The sequence below is a fragment of the Gouania willdenowi genome, chromosome 18, assembly GCF_900634775.1.
Source record: "Gouania willdenowi chromosome 18, fGouWil2.1, whole genome shotgun sequence".
Lineage (NCBI taxonomy): Eukaryota > Metazoa > Chordata > Actinopteri > Blenniiformes > Gobiesocidae > Gouania > Gouania willdenowi.
The window spans coordinates 7,296,756-7,315,870 of NC_041061.1; the positions used below are offsets into that span (position 1 = coordinate 7,296,756).

The 19,115-nt window shown below is 38.8% G+C and overlaps 1 protein-coding gene across 2 annotated transcripts in view; it reads right to left on the reverse strand.

Moving 5' to 3' along the window:
* svep1 (sushi, von Willebrand factor type A, EGF and pentraxin domain containing 1) overlaps window positions 1-19,115 on the reverse strand; it is a 126,305-nt gene that overhangs the window by 26,032 nt on the left and 81,158 nt on the right. For both annotated transcript variants that reach the window (XM_028473814.1, XM_028473813.1), the window contains exons 10-32: window positions 18,799-18,906; window positions 16,744-16,875; window positions 16,461-16,658; window positions 15,294-15,415; window positions 15,121-15,226; window positions 14,836-15,042; window positions 13,604-13,837; window positions 13,367-13,528; window positions 12,348-12,509; window positions 11,911-12,072; window positions 9,977-10,065; window positions 8,961-9,057; window positions 8,750-8,863; window positions 7,549-7,662; window positions 6,957-7,158; window positions 6,668-6,825; window positions 5,868-6,066; window positions 5,624-5,799; window positions 4,617-4,741; window positions 3,350-3,479; window positions 2,558-2,728; window positions 213-386; window positions 16-135 (exon numbers count right to left, since the gene is read on the reverse strand). In XM_028473814.1, coding sequence (XP_028329615.1) covers window positions 16-135; window positions 213-386; window positions 2,558-2,728; window positions 3,350-3,479; window positions 4,617-4,741; window positions 5,624-5,799; window positions 5,868-6,066; window positions 6,668-6,825; window positions 6,957-7,158; window positions 7,549-7,662; window positions 8,750-8,863; window positions 8,961-9,057; window positions 9,977-10,065; window positions 11,911-12,072; window positions 12,348-12,509; window positions 13,367-13,528; window positions 13,604-13,837; window positions 14,836-15,042; window positions 15,121-15,226; window positions 15,294-15,415; window positions 16,461-16,658; window positions 16,744-16,875; window positions 18,799-18,906 — 3,462 coding nt within the window. The remainder of the gene's footprint in view (window positions 1-15; window positions 136-212; window positions 387-2,557; window positions 2,729-3,349; window positions 3,480-4,616; window positions 4,742-5,623; window positions 5,800-5,867; window positions 6,067-6,667; window positions 6,826-6,956; window positions 7,159-7,548; window positions 7,663-8,749; window positions 8,864-8,960; window positions 9,058-9,976; window positions 10,066-11,910; window positions 12,073-12,347; window positions 12,510-13,366; window positions 13,529-13,603; window positions 13,838-14,835; window positions 15,043-15,120; window positions 15,227-15,293; window positions 15,416-16,460; window positions 16,659-16,743; window positions 16,876-18,798; window positions 18,907-19,115) is intronic.

Below are 19,115 nucleotides of genomic sequence, written 5' to 3' on the forward strand. Positions count from 1 at the left end.
GATTTTATCACTCACCAGTGCAGTTTTTTCCGTCTCCACTGTACGGATAGATACAAGTGCAGAAATACGAGCCGTCCGTGTTGTGGCAGCTGGCGTGTTGGTCACAGTCGGACCCCAGAGCGCATTCATCCACATCTAAGCACATTGTAGGACACAAAGAGGCACTGTGTTTATTCACACACCGTGTTTAGCATCAGCGATGTTTCACGTACCCAGGCAGGCCGGAACGTGTCCCCCCCACTGCCCGCTGTTACTGCAGTGCAGCTTGGAGTCTCCCAGTAGGTAGAAACCGGGGTCACACTGGTAAATCACAGAGCTGCCAGACTGGAAGTCCAAACCCTGGAACAAGCCGTTCTCCAGGGGGGAAGGAGGTCCACATGACACACCTGGACAGGACATGAGAAAACAACAAAAGTACACAAAATGACTTCAGAAACAAACAAAACTGTAACAAAAACATACAAAACTGCAACAAAACAGCAAAAATACATAAGATGAAACATGCAAAAAACATCCATCCATCCATCCATCTTCTCCCGCTTAGCCGTTTCCGGGTCGCGGGGGCAGCATCCTCAGTAGGGAGGCCCAGACTTCCCTCTCCCCGGCCACTTCCTCCAGCTCTTCCGGGGGGACCCCGAGACGTTCCCAGGCCAGCCGAGAGACATAGTCTCTCCAGCGTGTCCTGGGTCTTCCCCGGGGCCTCCTTCCGGAGGGACATGCCCTGAACGCCTCACTAGGGAGGCGTTCAGGGGGCATCCTAATTAGGTGCCCGAGCCACCTCATCTGGCTCTTCTCGATGCGGAGGAGCAGCGACTCTACTTTGAGCCCCTCCCGAATGACTGAGCTTCTCACCCTATCTCTAAGGGAGAGCCCAGCCACCCTACGGAGGAAACTCATTTCGGCCGCTTGTACCCGTGATCTTGTTCTTTCGGTCATGACCCAAAGTTCATGACCATAGGTGAGGGTTGGAACGTAGACCGACCTGTAAATCGAGAGCTTTGCTTTTTGGCTCAGCTCCCTTTTCACAATGACGGACTGGTGCAGACTCTGCATCACTGCAGACGCCGCACCAATCCGCCTGTCGATCTCTCGCTCCATCCTTCCCTCACTCGTGAACAAGACCCCGAGGTACTTGAACTCCTCCACCTGGGGCAGAACCTCATCTCCAACCCGGAGAAGGCACTCCACCTTTTTCCGGTCGAGAACCATGGACTCGGATTTGGAGGTGCTGATTCTCATTCCGGCCGCTTCACACTCGGCTGCGAATCGATCCAGTGAGAGTTGAAGGTCACGGTATGTTGGAGCCAACAGGACCACATCATCTGCAAAAAGCAGTGATGCAATACTGAGGCCCCCAAACCGGACCCCCTCAACGCCCTGACTGCGCCTAGAAATTCTGTCCATAAAAGTTATGAACAGAATCGGTGACAAAGGGCAGCCCTGGCGGAGTCCAACCCTCACCAGAAACGATTTCGACTTACTGCCGGCAATGCGGACCAGACTCTGACTCCGGTCATACAGGGAACGAACAGCTCCTATCAGGAGGTTCGATACCCCATACTCCCGGAGGACCCCCCACAGGAATCCCCGAGGGACACGGTCAAATGCCTTTTCCAGGTCCACAAAACACATGTGGACTGGTTGGGCAAATTCCCATGACCCCTCAAGGACCCTGCTGAGGGTGTAGAGCTGGTCCACAGTTCCATGGCCAGGACGAAAACCACATTGCTCCTCCTGAATCCGAGGTTCAACTATCCGGCGGACCCTCCTCTCCAGTACCCCTGAATAGACCTTACCGGGGAGGCTGAGGAGTGTGATCCCTCTATAATTGGAACACACCCTCCGGTCCCCCTTCTTGAAAAAACAAGAAAAAAAAAAATCGCAAAACTTCTCCAAAAACTACAAAAAGCAACAAAAACAGACAAAATATGAAAAGACATAAAATGACTACAGAAACAAACAAACCTGCAACAAAACAGCAAAAACACAAAATCACAAAACAACAAAAATATGATTTTATTATTGCTCAGATTATTAATTTCTCCCAAAGCAGACATTCATTCTAAAAATGATTTAGATCAGACAATTACATTTTTGTAATTACAATTTGGTGATAAGACTTACCAAACTTTGATTTTTTGTTATGTTTTGTAGAAAAAAAAAACCTTTTTTATATTAACAATTTATCATTTATTTATTTTAATCTTATTTTGATATTAGTTTGTATTTATAGCAATACATTAAAATAATAAAATGTTCCAATTTTGAAAGATAAATCTTTTTGAATTGATTTTTATGTAAATTGTGGTAATTTTATTGTGAACATTTCAACTGCCATATATGAGCTTAAAACTTACTTCAATTTGGATGAAAAAGGGACAGAACAGGAAAAGAAAAATCTAAATATTCATGTGTTTGATACATTTTAAGATTCCAGTACTTTTTAAATTTGAGATTAATTACTTGCATTATGAAAATAAATAAGTGAAAAATAATGACTGTATGGAGCTTAGATGGGCACCAGCAGAGCTCTGTGGGGTCAAACATAGATTCTTACGTTCACAGCTGGGCAGGGCGTGGCTCCACTCTCCTCTGTTCTGGCACAGCAGAACCGGCTCTCCCAGCAGGTAGAAACCAGGGTCACATGACAGCTGCACCTGAGCTCCAGGGCTCACCTCCACTGAGGACACGTGCAGGTGCGGAGCGGCGTTCTCCAGCTTGGGGCAGTCTGCACTCCACAAAAACCACAGCAAGAAAAACAACATCGCACTGCATTAGCTTAGCATTATCATGAGCTAGAATTAGCACAAGTTAGCATTAACATTAACGGGCATTAACATTAGCATTAGCGTCAGTTAGCATTAGCGTAAGTTAGCATTATCATGAGCTAACATTAGCATTAACATTAGTTAACATTAGCTAGCATTAACATGACCATTAGCAAACATTAGAATTATTATTAGCTAGCATTAGTATTAGTTAGCACTAGCTAGCATAAACCTAGCAATAGCATTATTGTACCATTACCATTAACCTAGCAAGAGCATGAACATAGCAATAACCTAACATTAGCAATAACCTACCAATAGCATTAACATCAGCCTAGCAATAGCATTAACCCAGTATTAGCATAAACCTAGCATTAGCCTAACATTAACTAGCAAAAATGCAACATTAGCAATAAAGTTGAAATGTGTTGAACGTATTAGCTGAACACGTTAAAGGTTGAATGGTTTGTAATTTAAAAGATTTTAAGGTATGCCTCCTGCATCCTTACTAAAGAGCTGCCTTCAAAATAAAAGCACGTGTGTTTTGCTCTGATGAGAGGTGTTTTCAGTAACAGTTTCACCTGCACAGAAGATGCTGTTGATGTTGACCTTCACTCTTCCCACCACTCCGCTGAGGAAGTCTGGCCAGGCCAGGACGTTTCCTCTGTGGGTCACTCGGGAGGCGGGGCAGCTGCTGGCCAGGACTTTAATCTGAAACACGTTTGATCATGTGACACTTCCCTTCAACGTGATAAAGAAGAATGAGCGGCAAATTTTACACAACAAACCTAAGTCATTTTGTAGCGAAGTCACTGAATTAGTCGCTCAATTACTGACCTAATTACCTTTTCGCTGACCTAATTACCTTCTCACTGACCTAATTACCTTCTCACTGACCCCATTTAACCCTCAACTGTTCATCAGGACCAAGGAGAGCACCTACTCAGGGGGGTTGTACTTTCTAAGCTCTTTACAGAGCCAATGACTCATTGGTAAGACAATGATGTTATTTAGGGTGGCCACGCCCAGAAAGAACTCATAATGAAACATCAAAGCGACCAGCAGACACCTCTGAGGAAGACTGGCAGTTGACAGTTGTCGAAACATGTCAGGAGATCAAACTAAATTCGTGAAAAAAGTTTTACTGTATTAACTCAGGCAGTAACGAGGTTGAGTTTGTGAGTGAGTAAGTAATAAAGTGGTATCAGGATGAATTCGATGTCAAATGTAAACTAATCAATGTGTGTCAGGTATTTAATCAGTGATGGATAAATTAAGAAGTAATTGATCACCAAACGGTTGAGTAAATTAGTGTGTGAGTGAGTCAGTGCAGGGGTTCTCAACCTTTTCAGCCCACGACACCCAGGAACAAATGGTTTAAACTGGCAAATAATGGGCATGACAAATCATGAATGTGGTTAAATTGGCAAAAATAAGCATGAAATATGGTGAAAAGAGGTTAAAAGTGACAATAATGGGTCAATATAATTGACACGAGGTAAGAAAAGTGGTGGAAGGGGTTTATAAATGCCAAAAATGTCTAGAAAGTGGAAAAAATGTGCAGAAAGGATATTGAAATTTGATGGAGAAGTGGCAGAAATAGGAGTAATGTAGCAAAAACTCAATAGGAGCAAAAATATGTCAAGAAAAAAAATGATGAAAATCGGTTAAAATATGGCAAATTTGGTGTAGTTGCAGAAAAGGGTAAAATATAAGCAAAATGGGCTAAAATTGTTCAGAAAACAATCTGGCGAGCCACTTCCAGTGTCTCGCAACACCAAATGGGGTCCTGACCCCAAGGTTGAGAACCCCTGAGTTAGTAAAGTGAGGAGTGTTGGTCATGTTTACCTGCTGTGGAGTGAGCACACGGTCCCAGATGTTGAGCTGACTCATGGATCCCACGAAGGACTCGACGGGATTGAAACCTTCACCTCTCTGATCCTGGTCCTGGCCTAAAACCAGAGCCCCGCCCCCTATAGGACACAGGCAGCACCGCGGTTAGCCGCCACTAATCTTGACAGCGTTCAGTCATCTTTGAAACGAGGAGTTCTCAACCCGTGGGTGTCAACCTAAGAATGGGTCGTGGGAGGAATGAGTTCTAAGGGTGTAAGAAAAAATTGATTTGGCAGCAAAGTATCGCAATATTTCACCGTGCGATTATTGTGTTGATCCAATTTGCATAGCATAAACATATATACATACATACATATACATAGCACGTAAACGCCGGGTCACTTGGTGTCAGTGAACCATGAAACATACCACTTGTTTTTGATATTTGCACTTGAATTACCAGTTACCATTTACTTGTTCTTGCAAGTTTAAAAAAAATGAAATAAATTGCATTTCATACAATTTTTGCACTTGTAAAGGTAAAATTTGTAATTATTGATATCGTGATATTTCATGATGTATATCATATTGTTTAATATTGGAATATATCAGAACATATCGTGATGTATATCATTGTCTTTTATTGGAATGTATTGCGATATATCGTGATGCATATCGTATTGTTTATTATTCTAATATATTGTGATGTATATCATATTGTTTATTATTGGAATATATTGGGACATAGCGCGATGTATATCATGTTATTTTTATTGGAATATATTGCGATACATCGTGATGTATATTGTATTGTTTATTATTCTAATATATCGGGACATATCGTGATTATATCGTATTGTCTTTTTTATTGGAATGAATTGCGATATATCGTGATGCATGTCGTATTGTTTATTATTGGAATATATCGGGATATATCGTATCGTGACATGCAAACTCCTGATGTGTGTGTGGTGGTTACAGGCCGCTGTGGTGAGTGCTGGAGGCCGAGGATTACACTACACCTGGGATAGTGGTTCCCACTGACAGGCCTTTCCCTCCGTCCGACGGCTTCCCGTTGATGTAGATCCTCCAGTCCCCGTCCCAGCTCCTCCACGACACCCCGATGTGGTACCACTGACCCGTGTTCACAGCGGGGCAGTCGGTGACGCGCTCCTTACCGTTCACGTACAGCACCCACCTGAAGGCGGAGCCAGGAGGAACGTGTGAGTGTGTGAGCGTGTGTGAGAGAGGCGTGGCCTCACTGACCCGTTGTAGTCGATCAGCAGGAAGGCGTTGTCGCTGCCCTCCACGGCGTACGACACCGGCGTGCCGTAGTTGGTGTTGTCAGACGACCTCATCCAGAAGGTGCAGGTGATCTCCGTCAGCGCCGGCATTACACCGTCCATCATCACGTAACCATGGATACCAGAGACCTCAAAGTCCAGGTTAAAGGCCGCTGACATTTCTGATGGGAGACATTTCAGCACGATTCATTTAGACGAATAAACTGTTCATTTAATCTAATTACATTTTTTTCTTTATACGCCAAACAAATAAAAAAAAAGGTTTAAACAAATTACAAACCACACACAACTACAAACAAACAGGAAGTTATCAAGAAAAGATGACAAAACTTTACATATATAGTAGCAGGACAAATAAAAGTGTTGTAAAAAATGGACCAAATGATAAAAAGAAATTCTCATAAAATTACGACTTTATTCCCAAAATATTACAACTTTGATCTCATAGTGCTCAGATTTGTTTTTATTCTAATGTGGCCCTAATATGCCGTCGTAAATATTGACCCACTTACAAAAAAGAAAGATAGAACAGTTTTAGTCATTTGTCCCTCATGGTCTAAAATAAATAAACGTTTAATATATCACATTTTCTATTAAATTTATCAAAACTCAGATATTTTTGAAAAATCCTGCCATTTCCAATTGTGGAGAATTTTTTTTACTGTCGGTCATTTCCATTGAAAATCTACCCTATGAACCCTTAAAAAACTCCCCTCTTTCCTGCACGGTTGCCATGGCGATCGGTCCCCTGTCCTATAGTACCTGTCTCACACCTGGATCCGTTGAACCCAGGGAGGCAGCGACAGGTGAAGGAGCCCAGCCCGTCCAGGCAGCTGGCCCCGTTCACGCAGGGGTTGGGGTCGCACTCGTCCACGTCCACCTCACACACACGCCCTCGGTACCCGTCCACACACTCACACCTGTGGGCGGGGAGGAGGACACGCATCAGGACGACACGTGTCGGCAAGGTCGGTGTGTGTGTGTGTGTGTGTGTGTGTGTGTGTGTGTGTGTGTGTGTGTGTGTATGAGACGTCATTAACGTTCTGATTACCTGAACCCGTTGACGGCATCCAGACACGAGCCTGCGTTCAGACACGGTGAGCTGGAACACTCATCGATGTCGAGCTCGCAGCGTTCACCTGAGAATCCGACAGCACAGTTACAGGTGAAACCGCCCGTCAGGTCCTCACACACGCCTCCGTTCAGGCAGGGGTCGGACAGACACTCGTCGATCTCCAGCTCACAGCGAGACCCTGTTGGATTCAGACACGGGGTCAACTGGCTCCAGGGTTGGGGTCAATTACATTTTTGAGTTCAATTACAATTAATCACAATTACTGAGCCTGAAATAAAAAGGTTAATACAAGTTAACCTTCCTCTTGTGTTAGCTTTCTGTTAGCATCTCCAATAATAACAGGTCCTAAATCAGCTGTAAAATACACTAAAAACATAATCAAATTTATTTCCTATCTATTGTTTACCTTGTTAGGCTTCTTAATCAATGAAAATATAGGTTTTAATATTTTTGTTTTTTCAAATAGTAAAATGTGGGAAAACGCTAACCCTAACCCTGTGTGTGTGTGTGTGTGTGTGTGTGTGTGTGTGTGTGTGTGCGTGTGCGTGTGCGTGTGCGTGTGTGTGACCTGTGAAGCCGGCTGCACAGCTGCAGGTGAACTTGTTGACCTCGTCCACACAGACGCCTTCGTTCACACACGGAGACGAGAGGCATTCATTCACCTCAGCCTCACATGAAGAGCCTGAAAAAAGCAGCAGCAAAAAGCAGAGATTTAAGGACATACACATCCACGTTTGTGGAGAACATGCAAACTCTGTGCTTTCAAGCCAATGCGTGGTTTGTTTTAACAGATCAGTTTTGCAGAGTAATTATCTGTGCGAAAATGACCTGATAACACCAACTCTTCAGTCTTTGACCCTGCACGGCTAGCGCTGCTACGTGCTAAGCTAACCAAAACAGGTGGGACTGGTCATTGGTGATATGTATCTACAGAACTCTCTTCTGGTCAGACTGCCCTAAGCAAAATCTAAATGTGAAATCTAAATCAAAATGTGAAATTGAAATGTAAAATCTAAATGTTAAATTGGGACCTTGTGATCGACAGGCGCTGACCTGTCCACTTCGCATAATTTCTCAACATTGAACTTTACACTTAGCAACCTAATTAACATTTAGATTTTAACAAATAGATTTAGATTTAACATTTATGTTTAGATTTAACATTTATGTTTAGATTTAACAAATAGATTTAGATTTAACATTTACATTTAGATTTAACATTTGTAATTAAATTTAACATGTGAATTTAGATTCTCCATTTCCATTTAGAGTTACAATTTACATTTAGATTTATAATTTACATTTAGATTTATTATTTACATTTAAATTTAACATTTATATTCAAATGTAATATTTAGATTTAGATTTAACATTAAGATTTAGATTTAACATTTATATTTAGATTTAACATGTACATTTAGATTTAGATTCAATATTTGTATTTATATTTAACTTTACATTTATATTTAACATTGGTATTTAGATCAAACATTAATATTTAACATTTAGATTTTGAGTCAACATTTAGATTTAGTTTTAACATATATATTTAGATTTTCCATTTACATTTAGATTTAACATTTGCATTTAGATTTATTTTTATTGTGTACACAGTTTTAACAGTGATATTGAAGATGCTGTTTTTAATTAATTCCTGTTTCAAATGAAAGAAAATTGAGCTAAATGTTCAAAATAGGTCGGCTATAGAAAAAGTGAGAGAGTTTTTACATTCTGCACCCCATACTAGCCCATCTGGATTCACTGCTTACCCACAAATCCTGGTTTACAGTCACACTGGAAGCTTCCCATTCCGTCCTTACACAGGCCTCTATTCTGACACGGAGCAGAGTCGCACTCGTCCACATCAACTTCACATTTGGCACCTGAGCGGGAAAAAAAAAAAATCAGATACACAGTTCAGCTCAGACATGTGTTACATCTAATGTTGAGTAACATGTTAGTGAAAGGACGGATGAGAACCTGTAAACCCCGGCATGCAGGTACACACGTATCCCGCTCCGACTTCCTCACACGTCCCTTTGTTCTGACACGGATTCAGGAAGCATTCATGGAAAACCTAAAGATACAAAGTCTTCTCATCACTTCATCAACAGACGTCAATGTTTTACATCATCAAAAATGTCTGTATACATCTATCTAGCTTATTCCTGGAGATGCCACTACCTGCTTATGGGTGCAATATTCTGCATGATCAATACATGATACAAAAGCAAAGGAACGCACAGGTTTCATTATATTTGCAATACATACAGAGCACCAAAATAAAAATAAATAATAACGAATAACCAACAGAAAAACATAAAATAAACAAAAAAATAAATTGGCACAAAAAATGATATATAAAACAAAACAATCTAAAATAACCTGGTAAAATTACCAGATAATAAGGTAACAGAATATAGATGAATCAAAAATAAATTAAAATAAAATAGTTAAAAACCAAAGAACTGAAAATAAAATAACCAAAAACAAATTAACCAAAAATAAATTTTGCACAATTTTTTTTAAATAAGCAAAAATAAAACAACAAAAAAAACATAAAAATATAAACAATCTAAAATATTAATTAAAAAACCTAAAAACAAAACAACCAAAAACCACCAAAACAAAACAATCTAAAATAACCAAAAGTAAAATGACCAGAAAATAAATTATTAAAAATAGATAAAATTAGAAATAAATTAAACAACAATAACCAAAAATAAAGTAACATAAAATCACCTGAAATAACCAAAAATAAAATAAACAAAAAATAAACAGAAACTGAAAACGAACTTAATACATTACAAAATAATACATTACAAAATAATACATTACAAAATAAATTAATAGTGAATCTATAAAATTCCAGCATTTTACTGTATTTTGTATTGATTAGAAGGCATAATATTAATAGTACACTAATGATTAGCAGTAATATTAACTCGACACTGATTTTGAGGCATAATGAAAGAGCAAAGCCTAAGAAGAGTCACCTGACTGCTGGCCTGGTAGTTCTCATGGACCTCCTCCTCTGGGGCAGCCGTCACACTCTCCTCCTTTGGGAGGAAACTGGAGCCAAAACCTGACAATAACGTTCAGGGGAAAAATGCAGAAAAAACTTTAGTAAAAAAGGAGTGAGACAAAAAAAAAAATGGCATCACAGATCTTTTCTGTGTAGACGGTGAATATCTAATTATATATATACAGTATATATAACAACCTGCACTCTAACCCAAAGCCATTCAGACCAATAAAAGTCACATTATTCCCACTGCCCTCCATCCTGTTTCCAGCTGCACTGAGCTGTCACAACAAAGCGACTCCTTATGTTTCCACCGTGTGATGACTTCACTTGGCCTGATATTTACCACAAGTCACAGCCCAGAGGTGTTAATACAGAAGTCTGCTGTGGCTCACATGGGAGTTGGTTTAAAGTGGAAACAGGGAGAGCGGCTTCAAACCATTAGAGCAGAAGAACAAGTGGAAAGTAAGAGAGTAAACCACTTCAACAGACCAGTCTGGGAATTTTCTCTGTGGGAATTCTGGCCTTTTTCTTAAGGATGAGGCTCAAACTGGATCAACCACTGACTATTGTTACCGACAGATCAGTTAACCACCGCCAGGCTTCAGTCCAAACACTTAGGAATGATAGAATTATGGCAATGCTGAGTCACTCTAAACACTCAGCAAAAATAATGCTGATTATTATGTAATTAGTAGACTCTTAAAAAAATTTTAATTTAATGAAAAGTCTTTACTTTGACATACAATTTTACTTAGTCAATATTAATATATTATATTAAATTGATCTGATGACTTGATTTTGTAGGTAACAAAATTGTATTTGTCTCTATTGATTGTAAAAGATCAGCAATAATTTCCCTTCAAAATAAAAGCTACCTTTTCCTCTTTATTGACAAAGTAAATGCCTGGAATCCACTAAAAAACGGTCCAAACCCACATGTTGACAACCTCTGCTTGAGAACGTTGTGGTTTCAAACTGTGATCATGTGATCATTTGGAGTTACTGTATTTTTTCTGACTATAAGTCGCACCGGTATAAGTTGCTTTCAAAGTAATAATAATCAAAAGTTAAAAACAAAAAATAAAATGACCAAAAATAGATAAATCACAAATAAACTAAACCAAAATAATTCAATATTAAAGAAGCAAAAATAAAATAACTTAAAATAAATTACCGTAACTAAAAATAACCAAAACAAAACAATATAACCAAAAATAAAGCAACCAAAACATTTTTAAGTAGCATAAAATAACCAAAAGTAAAATAACCCGACAAATCATCAATAATCCCTTTCAAAATAAAAGCTACGTTTTTCTCTTTATTGACAAAGTAAATGCCTGGAATCCACTGATAAACGGTCCAAACCCACATGTTGACAACCTCTGCTTGAGAACGTTGTGGTTTCAAACTGAGATCATGTGATCATTTGGAGTTACCGTATTTTTTCTGACTATAAGTCGCACTGGTATAAGTCGCACTGGTATAAGTCGCTTTCAAAGAAAACCTAAAATAAGCAAAAGTAAAATTACAAAAAATAAAAACTAACCAAAAAATAGATGAATAAAAAATAAATTAAACCTAAAATAATTAAATATTAAAGAAGCAAAAATAAAATAACTAAAAATAAATTATTGTAAATAAAAATAACCACCAAAAAAAAAAACATACTAAAATGACCTAAAATAAAAAGTAACATAAAAATAACCAGAAGTAAAATAACCTGAAATTTGTTTAAATGACATGAAATGAACCTATATTGATCTGGAACAACTCAAAAATGTGGGGAACAAAAAAATATTAAACACTAGTGAAAATATGACCTCCATGTTAGAGATAATAATGCAGCTTTATTTTTTTATTCAATAAATAACTAATATAATTATTATGAATTCCTTGACTCACTGGAGCAGTGCTGGATGGTGGTGGCTCCTGTGATGGTGGTGGTGCCGTAGAAAGGACAGGAGAGGCAGTAGGAGCGTCCGTGGTCAGGCTGGTAGTAATCTCTGGGACACGGGTAACACGGAACCAAACCGGTGCGGGAGAAATGACCCGCTGAGCAAGGCACTGTGAGCGTAAAGCACAGATTGAAAAAACATTACCTTAAAGTCAGAATTGATTGGAAATCCTCTGATTGCTCCAAATCCACATTCTCAGAAAGCATTAGGCAGGAAAACTTGGACGGAAAAGCCTGGAAGTTTCCAGATTTCCACGCTAACCGCATACCTATCAAAACGTCCATGTGGGAATTTGGTTTGATGTCTAATGAGAAGTGGCACATGAGAGTTAAACACTGAGCTGGATTCTGTGTCAGATGATGTAATGCTGGGTTTGTCCTTCACCTCCACACTCGGCCTCGTCCACGGCTCCTCTGGTGACGGTGGACGTGTCGTCAGGGCAGGTCACGCACGCCCGGGCGCCGAACCCAGCCTGGTAGTGACCCAGAGGGCACGACTCACAGATCTCCAGCCCGTTCAGAGAGTGACTGCCAGGCTTACACTGACCTGCAAATACATACAGTACATAAACAGAAAACATGTAAATATTAAATAAATACATATGCAGGAAATAAATACATATAAATATAGAAAATACGTAAAGATAAATCAAATGAATATAAAACGTGCAAAAATAAAAATTTGTTAATCAAGATAATTAATTAATAAATAGATATAAAATACGTAAAAATAAAATAAATACACAAATGAATGGATAAAAATCTAATAAAAAATACATAAATATAAATAAATATAAATGTAATAAAATAAATAAATATACATCTAATCAAAATACACAAATAAAAAACACGCAAGTATTAAATACAGAATACACAAATATGAAACACGCAAATATAAAATAAATAGAAAATACACAAATATAAAATAAATAAATATAATAAAATACATAAGTATAAATCAATATATATCTAATAAATAAATATATAAATATGAATTTAATAAAATTAATAAGTAAATCTTTTAATGTTAGGACTACAACAAACAAAACAAAAATTTTGGCGTATTTTCACATTATTAATGCTTGAAAGCTTTAAATTCAACTTTAAATAATGTTGTTTGTATGTAATGTTTTGTCACAAATCTACATCAAGTTTCCAAACACCTTGTTTGTGTTGTATTCTGCTCTATATTTTAGTTGAGTTTTAAAACTGTTCAATTATCACTTTTAGATTATTTTTCCCGATTGTTTCAGGTTAATTTCTAGACTTTTTGAAGACGGAAATTTAGTCTTGGTGACAACTCTGCAGTGTGTGTGTGTGTGTGTGATGGATGCTGGATGATGGATGCTGGATGATGGATGCTGGATGATGGATGCTGGATGATGGATGCTGGGTGCTGCGTACCTTTGCACTCGTTGATGCTGCGTGAGTGCAGGTAGGCGGTGGACGTTCCTTCAGGGCAGGATTTACACTCCAGCTGTCCCTCGTGGTCCTGGTACGAGCCCAGCCAGCAGCTCTCACACTCGTTATACTCCAGGGAGAAGTACGTTCCCACCGGACACTGGACTGCAGGCACACCCACGGGTGAATATTCACACACACACACACACTCTCACCTGATGAACTCCACACTGCACTGACCGCACATCCTTCCTTTGAGCACAGAGCCTGGTCTACAGAACAGCGACGCCCTCCTGCCCTCCAGAGACTTGGGGTCGGCCACGATCATCTCTGAGGACACGTGGAAGCTGGACAGCGGCTGCTTGGCCAGCGTTCGCCTCAGACGATTGGTCAGCTGCTCCAGAGTACGCAGTAGCCTCTTCTGATTGGCCGCCTCGATGGAGTCGTTCCTCGACAGGGGCAGAGGGATGCTTGCTGGGAGAACGGACATAGTTTAAAGGTGCGATCTATACGCTCTCATCAACTTTAACTACCTTAAACTGTAACTAGACCAGTGGTTCTCAACCTTGGGGTCGCGATACACCGAATGCCTCCAAGAAACTCTGAACAATTTGAGCCAATTTTTGCATATTTTTACCCTTTTTCTGCATCTACACAAAATATGCCATATTTTAACCTATTTTCATCACTATTTTTTCCACTTTCAAGACATTTTCATCACTTTTAAACCCTTTCCACCACTTTTCCCACCTAATGTTACATATGTTGACCCATTATTATCACTTTAAAACCTCTTTATAAACATATTTCATGCTTATGTTAGACAATTTAACCACATTCACGATTTGTCATGTCCATTATTTGCCAGTTTAAACTATTTGATCCTACTTTTTAAACTACAATAACCCCCCCATTTCTGCCACTTTTTGCTATTGCTAGCCTAATGCTAATTCAATGCTACGTTAATAATAAAGCTTGCTAATGCAAATGCAGCTAATGTTAATGCTCAGGTAAGGCTAGGTAATGCTAATGCTAGGCTACTATTAATAATAACTAATGCTAATGTAAGGCTAACGCTAATGCTAACATTAACGCTAATGTTACGGTTAATGCTAGCTAATGATAATGCTAGCTTATGAAAGTTAATGCTAATGCTAGTTTAATGCTAATATTAGCTAATGTTAATGCTAGACTAATGTTAATGTTAATGCCAATGTCAAAGCTAATGCTAATACTAATACAAAAACTAATACTAATGCTAGCTAATGCTAGGCTAATTATGGCTAATGCTAGCTAATATTAATGCTATGATAATGCTAGTAGTGGTTAATGCTAGCTTGTGTTAATGCTAAAGCTAATACGAACGCTACTGTTGTGCTAATGATATGCTAATGGTAGGGGAAATGCTAGGGGAAATGCACCTACATCCTCACTTGCATTTTCTTCAGGAAATGTAAACATTCTAGTTGTACCTGTGATGTTGAAGAAGATCTGGATCTTCTGGTCTCTGGTCGGCCCGCTGACCTTCCTGTGCCTCGTGTTGCGGCGGCGACGCTGCTGCACTCCGCTCTCCTGTGCTCGTCTGGGAAGCTTCCGGCTGCCCGTGGCAAAGCCTGACTCAAAGTAGGTGTAATCCTGGGTGCCATGAGGACCCCAGCTGTTGCCCCACCCACCTGGTGCTGAGGAGGGAGGAGGAAAGTGAGCTTTCAGAATTAGCTACGATGTGTGGATGATGATGATGATGATGGGAGTCGTACTGATGGAGAAGCCATTGTCGTAGTCGTAGTTGTACTCCAGACAGTGACCCTGTGTCGTCACCTCCAGCTTACACGTGACCTCATCACTGGTACAGATGTTGGGCAGCTGCAGAGAAGCATGACGTCATGGTTCGTCCCACTGCTCAGAGCTTTTCAGTGTGTGTTATACTCACCATTCCTCCCAGTTTGGAGTTAAACTCCCCAGTGAAAGTCTTGAGCAGGTCGATGTCGTCACAGCGAGACGCCTTAAACAGCATCTCAAATGGTTTGAAGCCATTGTTTGCCACACGTTTCACTGAAGAGGACAGAGAACATATTTTCAGGCTTTTATTTTGGCACCACAATGTTGAACACGGCGACTTCCTGTGATACCATCTCACATAATTTCATAAATAAACCAGGGGTTTCAAACTCATGGTTCATGTCCCAGTTTAGTTTGAAGTAAGCCGAACCAGAACACTTCCACGTGTCAACGACTGTATTTACATTTCTTTGGGTGAAAATGATGCAATTATAGATATTTTTGGATTTAAGCTGTAATACTTACCAAAGGACTAATGTCCATTTTTGACTCGGTTATAGCATCTAAGTTTGCAAATTTGAAAGAAAAAAAAGGACTTTGTAAACAGGAATTATTAGATAAAAGTCTGTCTTGTAACGTTTCAGATGTTTAAGCAGATTATTTTTGATGTGTAAGTCCTCGTTTTCATTGATTAATGTCAACGTTGGCACAATTGTGGTAAAATTAATGTTAATTACTTTAATGAAATGCTTGGATTCATCTGGTTTAGTCCCTTTGAAATCAAAGATAAAATGACTTTCACACATTTCACAAATAATGTGAAATAATTTTGAAGCTTGAAGGGAGAAGTGGCTTTTTTTTTACAAAATAAAATTACCAGAAGACATATTTTATCTTTAAAGACGTTATTCTTTTTTGCGGCGCGGTGACAAATGGTCCACAGACTGATACTGGTCCACAGTCCATTGGGAGGGGACCACTGGTATACACAGGGTGTGGTTTTATTATTATAATATTATTATTATTATTTTTTCACTACAAAGCTATTATTATTATTATTTTCACGGCTGTTCACTTTATTGTGTATGTGTTTATTTGACAATTTTTGTTGTTTGGTTGGTTTTGATGTGTACTTTTGTTCAAATATATCAAACTAAATATATATATTTTGAAAAAAAAATTTCAAAATATCAAAAGAAATAATGTGAAATTTCAAAATGTCCAAAAGATCTGATTAGAATTGTTAAATAAAATGCATTATAATTATATATAATTAAATTCAATGGCACATTTAATTGTTTTGATTAAACCCACTAACCTGAGCAGTCTGGTCTGTCTGCAGAGGACGGGGGCTCCCACACTCCGTTGTAGGCACAGAAGTAACTGTGCACGTGCACGTCCTCCTGAGCCAAGCTGTATCCATCCTTACAGAGCAGAGTGCAGTTCACACCCTCCTCCCCCTCAGTGCACGTGAACTCTCCGTTAACGGGCACGTAGGGCTGCTCGCAGGTCGTCCCTGTGCCAAACACAAGCCATCACCGCGTGTGTGTGTGTGTGTGACCATTATTTACACGGTGATGATTGATGAGTGTGAGCCACACCTTGGACGGTGATGGTGAGGTTACATGTGCGGCTGTTTCCTGCTGCGTCTGAGGCCACGTACTGGACCACTGACTCTCCCACTGGGAACCCAGAGCCAGGGCTGTGGGTACTGGTGACGGAGAGACGACCACCTGAGGGACCACACATTACAACATAACACGCCATACAACAGGGATGGACAGTTTTACAGCACTGACCAAATCTGAGCATAAATACAGGTAAAAACAAGGGGTTGAGTCCATTTTTCTGTCATTTTTGTGTGTTTTTGACAATATTTTGTGTATTTTTGTAGTCCATTTGTATTTTTTTTGTTCTTTTGTGTGATTTTGAAGTTGTATTGAATATTGTAGTTTTTTTGAGCCATTTGTGTATTTTTGTTGTCATTTTGTGTCCTTTGAGTTTTTTGTGAATAATTGTTGTCATTTTGTGCATTTAAAGTTATTTTTTATGCTTTTTAGTGTGTTTTTGTCATTTTTTGTTGTTGTGTGTTTTAGTTGTTTTTTCTGTCCTTTTGTGTGTTTTAAGTGTGTCTTACAATTTTTTTTATTTTTATTTATTGTGATTTTTGCTTTTGAAGTTATTTTTGTGGGTTTTTTGGTTTTGTGTATTTTTGTTATTCATTTGTGGGGTTTTTTCTGTCCTTTTGGGTGTTTATAAAGTTGTATTGTATTTTTTTGTTTTGTTTTGTTTGTTTTTTGAGGGACTGTATCTTTTTGTTTTCATTTTGTATATTTTTGCAGTACTTTTACATGTTTTTTGAGTTGTTTTATATATTCTTGTATGGAATGTTTTTCTTGTCATTTTGTTGTACATATTTGCTGTTATTTCACGTTTTTACAGTCATTTTTCTGTTTGTCTGTAGTTTTCCTGTATTTCTGTGTATCTTTCTTGTTGTTTTGCGTATTTGTCTGTATAATGTTATTTTGTGTGTTTTTGATGTCACTTTTCTTTTTTTTTGTTGTCATTATTTTTGTAATAGCTTTTGGTGTTTTTGGAGTCATTTTGTGCATTTCTGTTGTCATTTTTCTCTGCATAATATTTGGTATTTAGTGACATATAAATGAGGTTGAATTCTATATTATTCACACTATAAATGTCATCCTCAGGTGTAAATGTGCCTCTAAGCTTCATATTTCTAACCTTCGCCATCTCCATTATTTTATGTTTTGTTTCTCCAGTTTAAATTCATCACTTTTAAAAAGTTATTTATGGTGTCCTGTAGGGGGCGTCGTTGGTCCAGTCTGTGTATTCTGGTCTAAATGAGGCACAGCAGGTAAACACAGACATATGGAGAGTTTAGGGATGGAGTGATGAAAGAGGGTGTGTGTGTGTGTGTGTGTGTATAAATAGAGTTGGCATCAGGGTGTGGGCCTGGAAAAACAAAACAGTGACGTGGAAGCTGAGCTGGACTGACGTGTGGACCAGAAGCCTGTTATTACAGCATTACTATCGTATACTATCAACCTGCTGCTGCTCTTAAGTTAGACTGGAGGTTCAAATCTGTGTCAGTGATTTAAAAAAAAAAAAAATCCACTTTTCCTCCAGTCCTAACGTGTTGATCGCCCCCAGAGGGTTTGATTGACATGTTTTCCAGCTATTCCTCTGCATTAATCAGCAGCGTTTAAGTCAGAATTTTAAAAAAATTGACAAACCAAAGCAATAATACGGGAAACGACACAGATATTTATCTATTTTTAGTCACTTTTGTATTTTGTTGTTTGATGTTTGCTGAGGATTTATCATTGTGTGCATTTTTGTCCATGTATTTTGCATTTTTTGGTCATTTTTGGTGTCATTTTGAGTATTTTTGGGAGTCATTCTGTGTATTTGTGTATTTTTAAGTTATGTTTTGTTGTCATGTGTATTTTTCTGTGTGTGTTGGGTATTTTTTTGGTGTACTGGGTATTTTTTTAGTTATTATGTTGGTCATTTTTGGTGTCAATTTGAGCATTTTTGGGAGTCATTCTGTGTATTTGAGTATTTTTTGGTTGTGTTTTTGTTGTCGTGTATTTTTCTAAGTGTGTTTTCTAAGCATCTTTTAGTCATTTTCTTACCTGAGTTGTCAGAAAACTGTGGAATTTCCCACGTCACTGGAGTCTCTGTGTTTGTGGCCTGAACAGCAGGAGGAGAGCGACACCGGTCAATAAACGGAGGCTCTGTGTCTGTGGGAGAGACGAGCAGGGGTTTAATGATGCTACACCTGAGCCAATATACATACAAGCCAATATACATACAAGAAAAACACATTTAAAGTTGAGAGGAAAACAACACATCTAGAAAATTAAGGAATACGCAACAAAAACTTTTTAATCTCCCTTTTAAACAGTACATTTACATTGAAGGCCAATGAATGAAGTGTTCAGTAGTAAAA